This window comes from Calliphora vicina, chromosome 1 (assembly GCF_958450345.1).
Source record: "Calliphora vicina chromosome 1, idCalVici1.1, whole genome shotgun sequence".
Taxonomy (NCBI): Eukaryota; Metazoa; Arthropoda; class Insecta; order Diptera; family Calliphoridae; genus Calliphora; species Calliphora vicina.
In genome coordinates this window covers 117223291-117244712 of record NC_088780.1, presented here as the reverse complement: position 1 = coordinate 117244712, position 21422 = coordinate 117223291, and the positions used below count along the sequence as shown (strand labels likewise).

General features: G+C 31.3%; 1 protein-coding gene across 1 annotated transcript; it reads left to right on the top strand.

Moving 5' to 3' along the window:
• Nucleotides 1–12793: 12793 nt before the first annotated feature.
• Nucleotides 12794–21175, top strand: LOC135952368 (odorant receptor 13a-like). Its single transcript, XM_065502271.1, has 6 exons — nt 12794–12936; nt 18120–18653; nt 19026–19125; nt 20442–20549; nt 20744–21004; nt 21113–21175. The coding sequence occupies exons 1-6, from the start codon at nt 12794–12796 to the stop codon at nt 21173–21175; spliced, it is 1209 nt and encodes a 402-aa protein (XP_065358343.1).
• Nucleotides 21176–21422: the final 247 nt, after the last annotated feature.

Genomic DNA, 21422 nt, shown 5'->3' with positions numbered 1-21422 from the left:
AGTGGGCCTTATATGAAAGCTATGATCAATTATGAACCGATCATCATGAAATTAGGTCGTGTGATTTCTGTCTGTATGAAAGATATTTATGATGAATTTTGTGTGTATATCAACATTTTCAAGAGATTTATGCAGCTTAAAGTTATTTTCGGAAGCTGGTCTTATATGGGAGCTATGACTAATTATGGACCGATCATAAACAAATTTGGTGTCCCATATATGTTTTATCAATTACATTTTTCGCTTATACATAACTAGCTGACCCGACAGACATTGTCCTGTCCAAATTAAAAAAATGCTTGTGAAATGGTTAAAAATAGTTAAAAAGAAAAAAAACGTATTGTTGAATGACAATTTTTATTCATATAGGTTTGGGTTATGTTTGATTTACATTTGATTTTAAAATATATACAATGAAAATTATGGTCATAGAATAAAATATACATAGAATCGTTACTGAGAGACAAAGAACATAAGTCTATTGTCAAAAACCTAAGACTTGCAACAACAGAATACATGTAAATATAAGTAATCGATTTTTGGTCAGAGATAACAGATCGAGCTCCTTTTCTTCATTAAACGCTTATTTGTCAAGTTTTTAGCGAATTTAGATATTTTGAGTATTAAAACATAAAATTAAATTTTGGTCAGAAATATGAATGATCATAGATCAATCTCCTTTTCTTGATTAAACGCTTATTGGCCAAGTTATCAGCGAATTTAGATACTTTGAGTTTTTATATAAAACATAGATTTTTGTCCAGAAATATGAGTGATCACAGATCGAGCTTTTTTTCTTGCTTGCTTGATCGAGTTTGTGTTCTTGATTAAACGCCAAGTTATCAGCGAATTTAGATATTTTGAGTTTTTATATAAAAAATACATTTTTGGTCAGATATATGAGTGATAACAGATCGAGCTCCTTTTCTTGATTAAACACTTATTGGCCAAGTTATCAGCGAATTTAGATATTTTGAGTTTTTATAAAAAAAATCGATTTTTGGTCAGAAATATGAGTGATCACAGATCGAGCTCCTTTTCTTGATTAAACGCTTATTGACCAAGTTATTAGAGAATTTAGATTTTTTGAGTTTTTAAATTAAAAATCGATTTTTGGTTAGAAATATGAGTGATCACAGATCGAGCTCCTCTTCTTGATTAAACACTTATTGGCCTAGTTATCAGCGAATTTATATATTTTGAGTTTTTATATAAAAAGTCAATTTTTGTTCAGAAATATGAGTGATCACAGATCGAGCTCATTTTCTCGATTAAACGCTTATTGGCCAAGTTATTAGCGAATTTAGATATTTTGAGTTTTTATATAAAAAATAAATTTTTCTTCAGAAATATGATTGATCACAGATCGAGCTCCTTTTCTTGATTAAAATCTTATTGGCCAAAAAATCAGCTGGTTTCAATAGAAAAAATTGCAAAAGAAAATGTCAAAATGGATGTGGTTTGAAAATAGTGACAAATATATTTCACACACGTTGCCTATTGAAAATTGTATTTTTTCTCTCGCTCTGTAAATCACAACCATTGAAAACTGTTTTGACAACTGCCATTTGTTGCATATCTATAATAATCTTTGACATTTAGCATTTTTAAGTTTTAACGTATGTATGTATATAAAATCACTAATGTTGGTGTTTAGTCTAAGCTTTGGTATTTTTACAAGTAAAACTTTAGTGCATTTATATCTCATTCGCTCTAAAGTTTTATTTTAATAATATTTTTAGCTTACCTAAATAAAGCCTTTGGAAAATGTTTCCTGGTAATCTGGCGGAAGCAACTTGTGAAATTCGCATTGTAACTATCCTATCCCCTAACAATAAATTTCAATAACAAAAACTTACTAAAATAAAAATTTTGTTTCCCAAAATATTCTTTTGAGGAGATATTTCATTTGGCGCAGCAAAAATTAAAAAAATTTTGAAAAAACAACATCTTTGTATTGAAGATACACCAAAACACTTCTGCATAGATTTTTTAATTTTACACAGAGAAAACAGATTCGTGATAGCAACCGTATTTGTTGCCAATCGAATAATTCGGTTGCATACATAGAATTTTTCGGTTCTATCAACAGAAAGTCAGTTGATAAATAAGAATTTCGGTTGAAGCAACCAATATTTTGTTACCCCTTCTAAAATTTTGTAGCCACAACTGTTACTAATATAGAATCATTCGATTGGCAACAAATTCGGTTGCTATCACGAATCTGTTTTCTCTGTGTATTTATAAATATAAATATAAAAAGAACATAACAATTCGTCACAGTTTTAGGAAAAAATGTATGATGGGTGTATGACTTAAAAATGTGGGAATTTCTTTTTCAATTTTAGCTTGTTTTGAAACATTTGTGTTTTTAGCTATGACCTAGGCCAAGAACGAATCAAGCCAATATCGGATACTCTGTTCCAAAGTGAAACGTATGCCAGAGAGAGAGTTCTGCATCGATCGAAACATATAGTATCTAGTCGGACGGGGCACGGTCTGGACTAACTTCCCAACCACTTCATTCTAAATACTTTTTAACTGGTAGTGCAATATTTGACCGAACGTTGCCATGGCGGAATGTTACGGTTTCATGTCTGGCCGCATATTCTGGGCGTTTTTCGGTAAATACTAGCCTGTGATTTTTTTGCTCCCACCAAATACAGAGCGTTAACTTAGCTCCACGGATAATATTTAAAAAGTTTAGTCACTCAATAAGTCAAGTTGTCATAACAATGTCGTTGTAATTTGTGGAAAACAGTTCAGTAGTTCTACACCAATTTAATAAATTATTTACGCTCTCAGTGGCTAAAACATTAGAAGTAACTCGTGTGACTTCAACAATATCAACATTGCTGCTATCTAAATGTTAAAAATTACATAAGTAGTATGGGGATTCTTTTTTTTTACTATGTGGAAGACAAATAAAAGCTATAAAGAAAATTTTTCAGTGTTGAAATCAAAAAAATTAAATTTCTGCGAAATTAGAACAGGTATTAAAAATGCTGGTTCTTATCTCCGAAGAATTCGAATTTCCGAAAGTTCTAATTTTCATGTGTTTACTGTACTTTGCAAACGTTTGGCACTCGCTAATAATACTTATGGTGTAACGATTTTTCCTTTAGTTTTTGCAAATACCAGGAAATTTTATAAAATATTTATAAGTGTTATACGATTTCGTTTATGTATTGGAAACCCTTACTTTACTAGCATGAGATGCAAATTTGTAAGCTAGTAAAGTAAGGGTTTCCAATACATAAACGAAATCGTATAACACTTATAAATATTTTATAAAATTTCCTGGTATTTGCAAAAACTAAAGGAAAAATCGTTACAAACCTGCTTCGTCCTTTGATTTTATATCAAATGACGAATAGGAAAAGATTTTTGAATATATGTTAGTTAGAACTTGAAGGAAAATTTTGAAGATCTAGCCCCGCGTAACATATATGGCGCCCAACGGAAAGCTGCCCAAATCTTGGTCAGCCCAATTTGCATGTGACATCAAAGGAATAATTCTAAAATAATTGTGTGAGGCAAAATTTTAACATTAGAAACATTTAGATAATAACACCAATTGCAATGTTTTTAGATTTGTATAAGTCCTACGTATTTAAATTATAAGTTTGTTTATGTAGAAGCGATACTCTAAATTATTACAATATATTTATTTGGCCTATTTTTATCTATGTTCCCTGTGAAAGTCCAAAATACTGGAAGTAGATTTCGGTTTTTGATGCTTCAGAGTTTTCATAGATATAGCTTTGATTCTAGTGTCAAGTCCTTTTTTTTTAATTTTATTTGAAATAAAAGCTGCGGATTAACAAAGTAGTCAAAGCCACTCAAACATATTATATTAGATTAGATGTCATCTTTTGTTTAAAATTTAGCTAAGATTGTTTAACTTTCACTTGAGATTTGTTTGAGATTTGTCATTCCCAAAAACATTAATGAATTATAAATTATAACTGTATTTCCATTATTTGATATTTTTTTATGTTATTCGATAAATTTTTTTTTTCTACTTTTCTACATATTTTAAAGAATTTTGAAATCAAATATTTTTCGGTTCATTATTATTACAAACTATTTTGTTCGTAATGAACACCCGTGCACAAGGTAGTACTAACTCTAGAGGTCGTGGAAGAAGTGCTTCAAATTCAAGTAACAATATTTCTATTGAAATACAAGATCGACCAAGCACTTCTAAACCTCGCGTTGCTCATTCACCTGCGGTGAAAAATACACCTAAAGCAACTCAACAAGTACCTCGTACTCAAAGTTGTAGTAATTTAGAAACTCAGAATATATCAATAATGAATAACCCTAATTCGTTACCGACCTCATTTGTTCCTGTAGAAGGACAACATCTTAATAATATATCAAATACTGATAGTATAAATCAACCCATGTTAAATACCAATGCTTCTACTTCTAACTCAGCTACACCTTTTGATACGTTGATATCACTAATGGAGCAAAGTATGCAAAACACTAGGGAGGAATTTAGAAGGGAACTATCTTCTATTAGAGATAGCATTTCTCAGATAGGTAATGCGAGTAGTACTAGTTCTCAACGACAACCTATAACCCCACCGAATACCAGCTATTCCAATGCACCAAATTTAAATTTTAACAGACCTGATATGAACACAGCATGTATTGATTCAACCATTAAATTAGAGAAATGGAAAATTTCATACGATGGAACAGGTTCAGTGTCCGATTTTTTATTTAAGGTAGAGACACTTAGTAATCGTTCAAGATGTTCCGATGAACATCTTTTATCTAATTTTCACGTGTTATTGGAAGGAAAGGCCGAACAGTGGTATTGGCTGTTCATGAAGCAGAATCGCAGTGTGACATATTCAACTCTTCGTTATGCTCTTACAAAGGAATTTGGATATTTAGAATCAGAGCATGATGTATTACTAAAAATTTCGTTGCGTAAGCAACTACACAAAGAATCGTATGACGATTTTCATACAGCAATTGTGTCAATGAATGCTAGATTACAAAGTCCCTTACCAGACTTAACAATACTTGATATAATTAAACGTAATTTACAAGCAAATTTAAGATTCTTGTTGTTCAGTTCTGAATCTAAAACTCTGAACGATTTCAGAGATATGGCTCGTAAAGCGGAGAAGGTGCTTCGTGATAATAAACATTTCACACCAAACTCTGGACCATTACGTAATGTCAGTGAGCTTGATTCACTTAAAACTGAAATAGATGATTCTGATATGTTTGATCCACAACTGGATGCCTTGCAAATGTCAAAAAAGAATATCAATTTCGATTACTCCAATATAAAGTGCTGGAATTGCTTGTCATACGGACATTCGTATATATATTGCGACAAAGGGATTACTGACCAGTTTTGTTTCAAGTGCGGACAAAAGGGGGTATTAACGCCTTCATGTCCAAATAGACATATTTATCCGGGAAACAAGAATATGGGCGAAATGGCTACCGGGGACTTTCGTCCATCCCACAAAACCCCGAGTTCAAATTAGAACCCATGTTGGAAAAATCCAACAATATTTTCAATTCCAATAATCAACAAACAAATAAACAACATTTTCAAATTCAGAAATTTATTTCACTTTCTAAAGATATGTCAACACAAACAGAATCCTTTGTCATTATAGGTAATAAACAATCACTTAATGATACAATTTATAAACCACACTATTTTTTCAAGAAAAGCCCATCTGTTAGAATAAAGAAATGTCGGCAGCGGTTTAAGAAACGTAAGTTCTATAGAAAATTGCTCGAGTCAACTATTTTACATGGTTCGGATGATCGGCCATTCGTAAAAGTAAGAATTTTTAATGACACTATGGTAGGTTTGCTTGACTCAGGAGCTAACGTTTCAGTTTTAGGTAAAAACTGCATAGAGTTTTTGGAGCGTAATAATTTAACTTATAGTCCAATAAAATCGGCATTATCAATTGCAAACGGTGTAAAACAAAAAATACTAGGTTTTTGTAAATTGCCAATTAATTTTAAGGGTGTTACAAAGGATATTTTGTTTTATTTAGTTCCCTCTCTCACCCAAGAAGCTTATTTTGGAACAAATTTCTGGCGTGAGTTTGCACTCGCACCCGAAATTATTCCCACAATTTCTTCATTACAAATTGAATCTACACCACGTGCCAATAGAGACGCCAAATTCCATGATCTCACTCCAGAACAGAAACTTCTTTTAGAGAAAACAGTTTTAGAGTTTCCTTCATATGAGAAACTTGGGTTGGGGTGTACAGACCTTCTGGAGCACAATATAGATACTGGGGACGCAGTTCCGATAAAATCCAGGCATTATCCTTTATCTCCTCCTCGCCAGGAGGAAGCATTCAGAGAAATAGACCGTCTCTTAAGCATGGGAGTAATCGAGGAGTCAAACTCGCCTTGGTGTTCTCCGGTAGTTTTAGTGCGAAAACCGGGCAAAGTCCGTCTTTGCATTGATTCCCGAAAGCTTAATGCGGTAACGAAGAAAGATTCGTACCCTCTTCCCCACATTAATGGGTTATTAAGCAGGTTGAAAGATACCTTTTACATTACCGGAATTGATTTAAAAGATGCGTTTTTGCAAATACGACTGACACAAACTTCTAAGGAAAAAACTGCTTTTGTTGTCCCGGGTAAGCCTTTATTCCATTATAAATATATGCCATTTGGTTTGTGCAATGGTCCTCAAACCATGAGCAGGCTAATGGATAAAGTTATACCTTCACGTTTACGTGAAAATGTCTTCATCTATTTAGATGATTTGCTCATATGTAGTTCTAATTTTGAATCCCACATGGCGCTTTTGAGTGAAGTGGCTGGCTGCCTTAAAGCTGCAAAGCTTACAATAAATGTCGAAAAAAGTAAATTTTGCCAAAGGGAGATTCGTTATTTAGGCTACATAGTGGGAAATGGAACATTGAAGGTGGATCCTGAAAAAGTGGAATCAATCCGAAACTTTAGTATACCCAAAACACCTAGACAAGTTCGCCGATTTGTTGGCATGGCCAATTGGTACAGGGGGTTTATAAACAACTTCGCCAATCTTAGCGGTCCACTTACAGATTGCTTAAAGAAAACCTGTAAACCATTTGCATTGACCAAAAGCGCTATGTTATCTTTTGAGAAGTTAAAAGATGCGTTGTCATCTGCTCCGGTATTGGCCCAACCGAAATTTGATCGCCAATTTATAATTCAATGCGACGCGTCAAAGGTTGGAGTTGGTGGCGTTTTGTTCCAATATGACGACAACGGCTGTGAGCATCCAATTGCTTTTGTTTCTCAAAAGCTTAACAAGTCTCAGAAAAACTACACAGTCACTGAGCTTGAATGCATGGCCGCAATCGTTTGCGTTAACCGATTCAGACCTTATATCGAGGGATTGCCATTTAAAATAATCACAGACCACTCTTCCTTAAAGTGGCTTATGTGCCAAAAGGATTTAAGTGGCAGATTAGCGCGATGGAGCCTGAAATTACAAAGATATGACTTTGAAATCGAGAACAGAAAAGGCTCATTAAATATTGTGCCCGATTGCCTTTCGCGTATGGAAGTGGAAGAACTATCGTTATCTGATATGCCTTTAGAAATTGACACTGGCTCCGCTGATTTTGATAACGAACAATATCGTAAACTTAGGGAAGTAGTTTCTGAAAAAAGTGAGTCATTGCCTGATTTGCTATTATCGGATAATTTAGTTTACAAACGCGTAAAATTCAGGCAGGGTAATGACAACGAGGAGGAAAATTTATGGCGATTGTGGGTACCAAATTCATTATCTGAAACTATAATTAGGGCTGCACATGATTCGATTAATTCTTGTCATGGTGGCTATACTAAAACATTAGCCAGAATTAGACAAAAGTATTATTGGCCCACTATGACAACTGATGTCAAATCCTATGTTGACAATTGCGAGAAATGCAAGTCAATTAAATCGTCTAACCTAATTTCAAGGCCACTTATGGGCAAACAATTTGTCACAAATAGACCCTTCGAGAGACTATATTGTGATTTCTTAGGCCCATATCCGTTAACAAAGGTAAAAAACACTGTTATATTCATTTGTTTAGACCACCTAACAAAATTTTTATTTTTAAAACCATTAAAGGCAGCAACATCTGCCAACGTAATTTTATATTTTCAATCAGAGGTTTTTCCCACATTTGGTGTGCCCAGATTTTTACACAGCGATAACGCTAAACAATTCGTTTCCAACGAAATGAAGGAATTTTTAAAATTACATGATATTGAGCACATAAAAACAGGATTTTACGCTCCCCAACCAAATGCATCGGAACGTGCAAACAGGGAAATTATTACTAAAATCAGATATTTTTTGGAAGATCATAAAGATCATAGTGATTGGGACCGATATATACCTCAGATATTATCAATACTTCGAAGTGACTATCACTCTTCCATTAAATGTTCCCCATATTACGCCGCATTTGGGCAAAACATGGTGCAGCATGGCTCTGCATATAAAATTCTGGAAAAGTTAGGATGTTTAAATGGTGAAGACACACAAATTTTAACTAATGTTGACAAATTACAAAAATTGAGATGCAAAATTCGAGAAAATTTGAGCCAAGCTCACGAAAGGTCAACTAAAGCTTATAATTTACGAGCACGCCCAATCCAGTTTCGAAAAGGTCAAGTAATTTTTAGGAAAAATCATACATTAAGCAATATGTCAAAAGCCATTAACCGAAAATTTATGCCAAAGTATCTAAAATGCAGAATTCGCGATAAAATTGGAAGTAATCTATACGACATAGAAGATCTTAATGGATGCTACATTGGTAGATACCAAACATCTGACCTAAAACCATGATTATTTTATTGATTGCCAAGATATTCAAATATCCAAGAACTTAATGTTACTCATTATTTTACCCGGCTTATCGTGGGTCGAGCCACACATTTAGTGATCTTCAAAATTTTCCTTCAAGTTCTAACTAACATATATTCAAAAATCTTTTCCTATTCGTCATTTGATATAAAATCAAAGGACGAAGCAGGTTTGTAACGATTTTTCCTTTAGTTTTTGCAAATACCAGGAAATTTTATAAAATATTTATAAGTGTTATACGATTTCGTTTATGTATTGGAAACCCTTACTTTACTAGCTTACAAATTTGCATCTCATGCTAGAATTTATTATTTTTTTACACACTCTGAGTACATACGTATAATTGCTCATTAATTGTGCGTGAGAAGGAGATAATTGCACACAAATATTCCAAATATTTAAAATATTTAATTCCGTTAGATTTGTCTACAAGCTACACATTGCTTTAAATTATTTTCATAAGTCATAAATCGTTTGAATTCCATAAGGTAAAGATCAAATGAAATGTGAAAGATCTACCAACTATAATAAGTGATAAAGTTTTTTTTTAAAGTTAAAAGTATTCTTGTGTAAGAAACTAAGATAACAAAAATAAGGAAAAACTAAACTAAAAGTGTTTTTTTTGTAATAAATCCTCGAACAAGAAGGTAAAGAAAGTTTTTTAAAGATCTCGTATTAAAGTTTTAATTAAATGATAAATAATTTTATGTAAGCAGAATATATTGTTCCAAATCACGTGGTGTTAAATTCTACCCAAGCAAGACAAATAGGGAGAAAGCCACCAACCAGTTCGTTTTGCCAAATTGTTTAAATTCAGCTCAAAATTTACAAAACCAACACCTAATTAGAAAGATACAAGAATAAGCCTGTGGTCCTAATTTGGTTATATAACAAGCACAAACATTCATGGAATAGACTAATTTTTACTCTACCTACTCATTTTGCCCAACGATTCTGCTCATATTGCTGGCTGTAATATTCAGAAGACCAATTATTATTAGCAACAGCTCGTGGAGCTCATTTCCAAGGACACATTATCCGAGCAAGATTGCTTTAATTCTATGGAGACGATTAGTTTCATGGGACTAGCGGATCTTGCTCCAAACTACTAAATTTTTACGGAACTATTTATAATCTACAAAAACCTAAGTATAACCTATAAGTATATAATTTAAACTATTCAATTTAACTAAAACAATATTTAAATATTATAAAAATTTCAATATTTGCTAACACCTAATATAACTATTATTTAAATATAAAAATTTCCTACGTTTCCTAAATATATTTCATTCGACTTACATTTACATATATTTAAATTTATTGATTAACTAAAGATATTAAAAAAATTTGCTAAAAAGTACAATATAAAAATATATATAATGTAAATTCTATCAACATAATTTTCTAAATTTCCATAAATATAAATATCAACAAAATATAATCTATTAATTAATCTATTCTACTATTAACATATTCTACTTAAATTATAAATATGTAATTTACAAAATCAAATCATTTTCTATATATTTTTTTTTTATTACTAATTAATATTTTATTCGTATGGCTAACCCTATATAAGTACCATTTTTTTTCTTCTTTCTTTATTTTTTTTAAAAGTATCTTAAGTTGAGAGCAATTACTTATTATTATGATTTTTCTTTAAGCTAGTTTCTTCCAAATCAGTCAGCTTATTCCTCTTCATTCCTTGCTGGGCCCATCATTGGAAACACTATTGAATCGAAACATCATCGAAAGAGGTATATTTATTAAATTACAACAACATGATTGTAAGTAAAAATCATAATAATTACTCTCACTCTTAAATTTCGCTTTATATTATATTTCATTCCATTTCATTCTAAATTTGTTCAGAGTGCAATGAAATTTTGTTTATTTTCATTGCTTTAATTCTATTTCTTATTTTATTACTTTAAAAATCTCATAAGTAAAACATAGGTTTAAAAGAATGAATTCTTAGTAATTTTTAAATATGGAAATAAGATTTTTTTTTATTGTTTACTTTAATAAATGAATGTTAAACTAGAATTAGAATTAAAATCCAGTTTCTTTTTATTAATAAAATTTAATTGAATTATTTGAATAATAATAATGATTTGCTAATTTGTTTTTTTAATGGGAATGACAAATGAGTTCAAATCTATATAGTGTATGATAGTCTAAGCTTTCTTAGGGACATTCGTGGAATATTTAGGGTGTAAAGAATGTCAATGCAGTTTTACGATAGAGTAAAAGGGAGGGAAAAGTGCACCCCTTAAGGCTAACATCTTGCCTACTATTTTCTTTTGTTTGTTTATATTATTTAGTTATACTTATTGGCATATAAAGTATAATTATATGTATACGCGGTAAAATTGGGTTAAGAACCATGCAACCATTTCCTTTAGCTAGTCGGGAATTTACCATCACTTATGCCTCATAACTTTAATTTTAATAGGGATTTTCTGAGACTCTTCTCCAAACAAATTTTGAAGATCTAGCCCCGCGTAACAATGGTTATGAGATTGTGTGAATGTCCGCATTTTCGCAATGCGAAACATTATATGTTGCTGTTCATTTAATTGCTAAATGATATAAACTTGTATTCAATGAAATCTGGCGTGATTATTTATATACGAGTACGTAGGACAATACACTGCCACAATTGTTTTCAAATTTAAGCTTTAAAAGTTTTAAGGTGTTTTTAATAATAAATATCAAGGTTGGCTACCATTACCGCTAAGCTAAAAAAATGCGTTTTCTGCTTTACTACCATTACCGATAGAAATTGAGTTTATTGAAATCTACAGTCGCCGTTACCACTAAATCAACCTTACCGAAGTAAGCCAAATTAGCGTTACAGCTTTGAATCGGTAGCCAACCTTGATAAATATACACGACCACTACAAAAGCCCTTGCTTCAATTAATGGATAAAAACATGCCTTCTTACAATCATATAGATATTATGCACTATCAAGTTTCAGAATTTTATTGCAAAATTTGTACAAAATATATATGGGAGGTATATATCAATCCTTGAGCCATTTTTTCTTCAATATTTCTATTTATAACACTGTACTAACTATGTATAATATACTTACAATATCGATTTCTATTTGTGTCCAGATGTTTTGCTTGAAGCATTTGATAATTTTAGATAAATAATAATGGCGTTTTTGAGTTTAAGATTTTTTTGCTGGATGGATTGCATGAAAATAAACTTGGATATGTGAATTTAACATATGAATGTAAAATGAACCAAACATTTATTTCGTGATACATGTATAATTTTTATTTTAAGAGAAAATTTATATATTTTTGTTAAAAAATCAACTCATAAATAATGCATGAATGTATTAATATGATTTGTACTTATTTGTATTTATAATTACAATTAATTACAATTAATAAATATACATATATATGTACATTAAATATGTGAATGTAACTGTACATATAAATATATTTATACATTATATATTTATACCACATACATTAATGTATTAGTATAAAAATTAATAATTAAAATTGATATGTTTACCCGCCCATACTTATGCTCTTAAAGGCATAAATATATTCTATTTTATTTAATATTTATATTTTTTCCAATGTTTTTTAAACAAAAGTCATATATTAATGTGTTAACAATATAGTAAACATTAGTAATTTGACCAGTGTACAGCACTCATTCGCAATTCGGAATGTCGTTTCTTTATAAACCAAAGAACAAAAATGGTGATTTGATTAAGTTGCCACAAGTTTTTGACAAAGTTCTCATAGGAAATGGCTGCTGGCTCACTGATGGTGATCCTAACGATATGTGGTTTAAATTGAAAGATAATTTGTATAGTGTATATGGTTGGATTGTGTATGTGAATTTAACCTTTATAATCTTTTGTGAAATGGGCTATTTTCTTGTGAATATAATGGATGTGGTGAAGGCTGTAGAGAGCTTTTGCCCCTCAATGATTGGGTTTTTCATTGTGATACGAACGCTGCACTTTCGTTTAGTTATGGACGAACTTAAAGTCCTTTTGACTTCTTTTGCCGAAGGAATTTGGATAGATGGGTAAGTTCTTCAAATTACGTAGACTTTTCGGTCAATTCTGACATCAGAATCGTAAAGTTTAATATTTTTAATGGTACATGTGATAAAACTGATTTGTTACACGGGTGTTATTTGTGGTAAAAGTTTTTCTTTATTAAGTCAATTAATTCATAAAACGTCGGATTATATTGAAAATGACATAAATAATCTTTTATTTACATAAAATCACTGATCTTGAAAGCCTGTATATAGGAAACTATGTATATAACTATCTATGAGAATTGAAGAAAAGGTCGATCAACAATTACACCGTCCGACAAATAGAGAAAAAGAATGATATACGTCTGAAACTATAAATTCAATGGAGAAAAACTGTGTTTTCAGTTTTTCATTTCAAAGAAGTACATTTTTCAAAAAATATTTAAAAATATTTAAAAATATTTAAAAATACTCCTGCTATTCCAACAATGACAAATTGTATGTCAAAAGAACAAGAAGAGTTGTAAAATATTCCGTATTTTCTTTATTTTATCCTGTAAGGATTAAAAGATGTCAAAAATATCCTTTAAAATGTTTATCCTTTAATATCTTTTAAGATTGCCAATAAATTCCTTTTAAAAAAATAGTGCGTTAAAGACCCAAATATTCTATACTAAATGTCAAAAATTCATCCTTTAAAAATGTGTGTATTCAAATAAGATTCAACACAAATAAGTTTCATATCAAAAGAAAAGTTTTTATAATCATATACCCGGTGTAGGGTATCATAAGGTCGGGCTTGCCCGACTATACCATTTTACTTGTTTATTAAAAAGTCTTCTTCGTTGCTTTTCACAACAGATTTTGTTATATTTTTTTCGAATAAAATATTAAAATAAAATAAAAAAAATCAAATAATTCAAATTTAAAATATTTTTTAACACTTAAGTAGTTAAGATAGAATAATGAAGTTTTGGCATGTGGTATTCAATATTTGGATCTTTAACTCACTAGTTTTTTAAAAAAAAATTATTGGAAATCTAAAAGTATATTCAAGGATAAAAATTTTAAAGGACAGTTTTGACATCTTTTGATCCTTACAGGATAAAATAAAAATAATACGAAATATTTTACAACTCTTCTTGATCATCAGAAGTATTTTAAAACATTTTTTTTAAAAATGTACTCCTCTGAAAATTTGAAGTCCTTTTAAAAGGAAATAGGATTACGAAATGAAAAACTGAAAACGCAGTTTTTCTCCATTTAGTTTATTGTTTCAGACGTATATCATCCGGTTCGTGTCTAATATTGAGTGTCGTACGGTGTTATACATGGAAAAAATAATGTTTTAGAGGTTAATCTCGGGCTCGAATATAGGCTCGAAGTCCCACAGAAGTAGCGATTTTACAATAACAAAGATGTTGGTTGAGAATAGAATTGCCTCCACCAAGCCAAACGTATGCTGTAATCGAGAATTGATTACATCAAAATACGGGAAAATTAGAAGTGTAGTTGGATCAGTATCCAAAAATTATGAACGACCCAACGTGGTCAAAGATGCCAGCTATCTCCTTATCTATTCAAATTGGTCATTGATAACATCATGGCGTCACATCAATACTAAGAGGCATCACGTGACACTGAACAAGGACTACGTGCATGGCATAAGTTTCTATCACATAAATTTGATAAATATACATACATAAAACCAAGAGAATCAAAAATTCTAATAATTCTACGCTAGAACAGCAGATAGAACTCCTCCAGTCGTTCTGTTACCTGGTCAGAATATAACATGTGGAATTCTCAGTATGTCTCCAGACGCCCAAGCTGAACATATTCAACAGTTTTATGGAATCAGTTATCTTGTACAGCTGTGAATTATGGAATGCAGCTTGCTGTGATCTCATCGCAAAGCTAGTTTTCATCAACCGTTACCTCCGCCGAATTTTAAAAGCTTTCTGGCCTAATACTATCAATAACGAACAACATTGCCATAGACGGATAGAAACCATGTACTTTGTGTAGACAGAACCAATATATGGGAATAAACAAAATAGGCATATGAGAGGTGGTCCAATGGGTCGACAGTTGGATATAGAAGCAGTAAGAGCCAACAACTCCTTGTATGAGCTAAGGGTAATTACAACACATAAACGATTTATACACAGAGAAAACAGATTGGTGATAGCAACCGAATTTGTTGCCAATCGAAGCATTCGCACTGTGGTTACAAATCAAAATCTGGGTGGACAAAATTATGAAAATCGGTATCTTCAGAATTTGGAAAAACTAAGTTTTTTCGGAAGCTGAAAATCTGCTCTCCTCCAATACAAATGGGTTTTTCAATTGGACATTTCGTTTTCTCGACAGAAGCGCCAGAAGTTCAACAAATTTTGAATCATATTTTCGTTAATTTTTTTTAATATTTTACTGCTTTACTAAATTAGATATATCTCAATTGTTTTACCATACAGAAATTCATACTTCAAAACATAGATAAACATTGATATAGGCTTTTATTAAGTGTATATCTTATATGTATGGGCCTCTCCATTTTCTTGTTATTGTCCTTTAAACTTGGTTCTCAAATATACTGATATTTTTTTTTCTAAGAATGTTATATAGATTGCCAAAAAAAAGACTGTCGAAGCCCGTCCAATGACTATATACATCATTTAAAGAAACTTCTGGGGAATGTCTTTGTAAAAAAATTGTAGCCGCCAGCACCCGCCGAAATACTTTTTTTTTTTAATTTTTACGGAATGGAATTTTTAAAAATATTTCTTAATTTATTATTGATTTTTATATATCTAGACCCTACTGTAACTTGAAATATAGTAAATACAGATTTTTTTAAAAATTTAGTTTCAGAAACACATGAAAACGTTTTTTTTTAATTTTTTTTTAATGTTTTTTATATGTATATCTAGACCATACTGTAACTTGAAATAAAGTTTATATTGATCTTTTAAACATTTTTTTTGGAATCGGAGATACCAATTCTACATAAAAAGAGCGCCAAATAATTTAGTTCACCTAGATTTTGATTTGGAACCATAGTGCATTCGGTTGCACACATAGAATTTTTCGGTTCTATCAACAAAAAGTCAGTTGATAAAGAAGAATTTCGGTTGAAACAACCAACATTTTGGTACCCTTTCCAAAATTTTTTAGCCACAACTGTAAAATTCGGTCACTAAGGTAGAATCATTCGGTTGGTAACAAATTCGGTTGCTAACACGAATCTATTTTCTCTGTGTAGGAACAACAGGAATTTATATACATACATATATTTATTTTATAAATATATTATAGTCCGAGATTTTTGGAATTTCCCACCTCTTAATTCCTGCTGTCAACAGGTAACTGTCAGTTGACTCCAATCAAAATTTGAACAAGCTGCGTTATTTAGTTTGTGTTTTACAGCCATTGATAGCAGACTACCTCGTGAGAATCAATTGGAAAAAGTGAATTTCGTGAATAGTATTATTTTTTGCGGTAAAAAATCATCACTTAAAACAAAGGATAAGCTTGATAAATACTGTGGGAAATATGCAACATCAATTTCAATGGTAAAAAAATGGTTTACTGAATTTCGTTGTGGGCGTAAAAGCACGGAAGATACCGAACGTTCTGGTCGGCCAGTTGAGGTATCTACACCTGAAGCAATTGAAAGAATTCACGATATGGTGTTGGGCAATCGGAGATTGAAAGATTGTGAAAGGGATAGGCATCTCACAATAGGCATCTCACAATGATCAGTTGGGTACAGGAAAGCTTTCCGCAAGATATCTCCGCCGCGTGTGCTCACAATCGACCACCAACGCAATCGTGTGACATCTTCGCAGGAGTTTTTGGCGTTGTTTAACCGCAATCATCATCTTCTTATGGCTACAACTCGGAGTGGTATTTAATCTCGACTCCATCAAACCTTTTTGACTTGGTTTGTCTCTTCCTCTGTATTCATTCATAATTCTTTGTTGAGCTCTGTTTTAGGGCATTCTAGCAACGTATTCTGCCCAGCTTAATCTTTCACCAAATATTTACCTTCGATTATATTGTCGACCTCTCGGTTGCTTGTTTTTTGTTTCCGCTTCTGGGAAAGCGTAGCTTGTTGCCTGCTCTCGAATACTATGTGCAATTAGAAATATGTCCTCTGCTATCTAAAGATGATATTGCGTGGTTGAGATATAAATTTATGGCATCACTTTACCTTACTATTACTTACCTGATGTTATACTAAACTCTTCCGTGAGTTTGTTTTGTAAAGCAACGTTGCATGTTGTTTTTTTAAGTGAGAGTACTACCATTCTCGTTATTTTTTCTGGAATTTCCATTCTTATAAATATTGGTTCTGAGTATGTGTACATTAGATTGTCCCTTAGAATTACATTTTTTGAAATGTTGAGACGTTACCCGCTGAATACTTTCGTAATGACCTAAAATACCACCAAAAAAAAAATTTTAGCTTGTTCTAAGAAGGGCAACCCGTGCCGACTTAGCGATTTAGTTTTGAGGTGCATTTACAAGGGGAACAATGCATTTTTTCCGTTTTTGTAAAAATTTTGCCATTAAATAATTACTTTTTCAATTTAATTTAAAAGAATCGAAATGTGTACGTGATTGTCGTTCTAATAAGAAATAAAAGACAAAAATTGGTTAAAAAACGTTAAAGTTATTAAAAAATCGCCAGGCCATTAACGTGTCTCAGGCCACTAGAACAAGAAATGTAGGAACAAAATTAACATATTTTGAGAAATATTAAAATAAAAGCCTATTTTTACTTAGAATATATCCATATTTACTTGTATATTAGTTTTTGTCTTCGTAGGATACCGTTACCCTATTCGCAGGTATAACCAAAAAAAAATTATTTTTTAACGGCAGTTTCAAAACTTCAATTTCAAATTTTTAAAAATTTTGTTAAACAAATTTCATAATGTTTTGATCATCACATTGGGATTTATTGAGATATTACATCAATAAAGGAGGTGCTATTTCAATATTATTTACAGAGTTGTTAAATAGGCAACGATTATTTTAATTTCGAATTCTTGTACAAATACCTTCATAGCACAAATTCAACTTTATTTAGGTCTGTCCAAAAATATAATAAAAGTCGAAATACCTTTTTACAATTTCTTGAGAATTTTTTTTTAAATTTATCTTTATATTTAAATTACTTTTATTATAAGAATTAATTAACATATTAATTTTCATAGTGAAAAATACCCCCGTATTGTTAAACGATGTCATCGCGTTATGAGGCCGGTATTTGTGTACTTCGTCCTGATGTTCAACGTGTTAGTTTTGTATAGCGTTATACCGATTTTTGTATTCTTTACTACAAATCAAACCTTGGAGTCTACAGACAAAAGGATGCCATATTCAATGATATTTCCATATGATGCTCAAACAAATGCTTATGTATATTTTGTCACTTATGTGGCTGCAATTTTAGCCGGTTACGTGGTCATCTCACATTTCTATGCTCTTGATGCACTCCTGCTAATGTTTGTCAGTTACTTGAGCGGACAATTTGAAATACTACATGGTGACATTGTCCGTCTAATACCAGAGTGTCATGCTGAGTGGCTGAAACGTTATGGTGTTGATAGTGGTGTTAGCATTGGCGGCAATGATGCCGTTGGTGTTGGTTATGATGCCCAACCGGATGCCAGAAGGATTAAACTATTACAGGATATGTATACGAAGCGTTTGCATGAATTATCTGCACGCCACAATGATTTAATTAGGTAAATAGAACAAGTTGCTTGTTGTGCCTGGTTTCTGCAATAAACATCTATGTATGTCTGTCTGTTCGCTAAATGTATGAATTTCGAAGAATGATGCCGTTGCACCTTTATTTTTGCAACGTCTCACTAAGGGCCATTATTACAACTTGCTGTTATAGTTAAAGTTACCTTTAAGGGTACCTTTTTCTATTGCTTAAAGTTATATATAAATTATATATAAAGGTATACCTTTAACTATAACGGCAAGTTGTAATAATGGCCCTAAGTGTGTGTGTGTCTAAAAGTGCGCTTCTAAGTTTGTGTGGCTTTTGTGGCAATTTAAGGAAAACGATTTATATAAATTTTCATTTTATTTTTATATTCTATTTTTAGGTTTAGTGTGCATCTGAATGATTCGATTTCATTTCCTCTTTTGGTGAATGTTGTAAATTCAACATTTTTAATATGTTTTTGTGGCTTTCAGTTTCTTCTTGTAAGTATGATGAAACTATCTGTTGAGTTGATTGAAAGACGACGCAGTGTGGCTTTTAGTTTGTTTTAATTTACCATCACAGGAGGAATTTTATAATCTAAAGAATTTAATTTTTTGCTTAAAATGTGTGTATTTTAAATTAACATGCTCTACAATCTACGTTTTAATGCGTACGTGAATTAGTTTAGTGGAAAATAGTTTTAAGCATAGAGAAACATAGAGCGGAAACTAGAAAAAACACAAACAAAAAACGAGTGTTGTTTTTGTTTTCACATATTTTTTTCTACTAATACATTCTCAGCACTAAGGTTTCTGACAAGTGAGTTAGGTCTTTGACAGAAGTGTTTACGCTCTATGGTTTTAAGTATATGTAAATGCCTATGGCTTACAATTTTAAAATCGTAAGGCTTAAACTATGGATTTTAAGAAATTTAAAATTTTTTTTTAGCAATAAAATAAGGATGCTGTTCTAAAATTACAACATTTTCATTATAACTTAATTCAGTAAAGTTTCAAATATTCTACGGCAGGTATTTTCCACTACTTACAAATGTGTTAAAATACTGAAATCATTTATATTACGAATCCAATGATTTGGTTCTAATTTGTCTCTAGTACATCAACAAACAACTTTTTCAATCACAAACAGATTTTATCCATTCTCAATACCAAACATTTCTGATTTACAAAGAATATTTGGTGAAAATTCCTCGTCCTTTTCTCGAGGTTCTATCGTACCAACAACAGCCGAACGGTCATATCTAGGCCGCCTTAAATTTTTTATAAGGTTCCAGAATATATCAAATTTTTGTTCTATGACCAATATTTCGATATGTTACAAACGGAATGAAAAACTCAAATTGGAAAATTACTCACTCTACTTCTTTGCCTGTAGAAGCTATTCGAGGACACATTCCAAGAGAAGATCATATGATTTTTGAATGATAGAAACATCCTAGTTCACCAATCATTGAACAGGTCTATCGTTTAACTGGACTCACAAGTTTTCCAATGAAGTGAGAGACAAATGAATAGCTGATCAGATCATATTAACCATAATATTTAACTCAAACATTTTTCACTCTCGATATGGACAATTTCTGACATCCTGTGCTTACAATAGGGTCATTACAATATGTTTTATATGAATGTTTAGGGTCTTTCTTTAAAATTTCCATATTCAGTGTTTTTCAATAACAATTATTTATAAATACATATTTAAATATTATCACTATTTTTCCCCTTTTTGGTTACAACTGACTAATTAGAATTGTGTCTTTTTTTTCTTATACTAAACTTTGGCAACTAATGAAAAGAGTGGAACAACCTCATTGGGAGATTTTATGTTGTTTTCGTCATTTTTTCTATCAGTGATATTGCAATTGTACGTGATTTGTTCCTGTGGTTCGATGCTCATAAAATATGTATGTAAAGTTTTCTATTAGTAATAAATATTTAATATTATTCTTATGTAGATTTTAGTTCAGTATTCGTTTTAACTATTTTCGTTCACATTTTTCGTTTTAATAAAAAAAAACAAATATTTTTCAGTAGACACAATGTATGTGTGTGTGATTGTTACAAATTGTAAAGAAACAAAAAAAATGTTTTCTTTCAGTCTACGGACACTGCCTTTTATTTGTACCAGTGTAATTGGGAGGGTGGTCAGTTGTCGAAAGACTCACCTTTACTACTTAAGCCCGAGGACATGGATGCGGCCTCATTGAGTGCCAAGTTGCCATTATGGAAGCACATTAAATATTATCCAGCTGGTAAGGACTTTTGTAATAAATTGCGTTTTATGATAATGCGCAGCCAACGTCCTGTACAAATGGATGCCATGAAATTTACCATTTTGTCGTTGGAAGGTTTTAGCAAGGTAAATATCGTAATAAACTACTTGTATTGGGCAGCTTTTAGTTTTGAATAAATTATGGACAAATTTTGTGTTTTATGTATGTTTTTTTTTTGCTTGAACTCTTTACAGATTCTCAGTTCGTCGATGTCTTATTTTGCTTTATTGAAAACCTTTTTGGATAAACAAAAGTAATATGTTTTTGTATATAAATATGAAAGTTTGCAATACATACATATTTATAAATAAAATTGAAATTAGTTATTTTGCAATTTTTTGTTATTAATTTTTGATATGTCTGGGGAAACTGATTTTATATCTAGGGAACATATATTTTATATATTTTGTCATTCTGTTTGTGACATATCGAAATATTGGTGGTAGAATCAAAAAGTATAGTAAATATTCTGGGTCCTCATATGATTAGAAGACGATCTAGCTA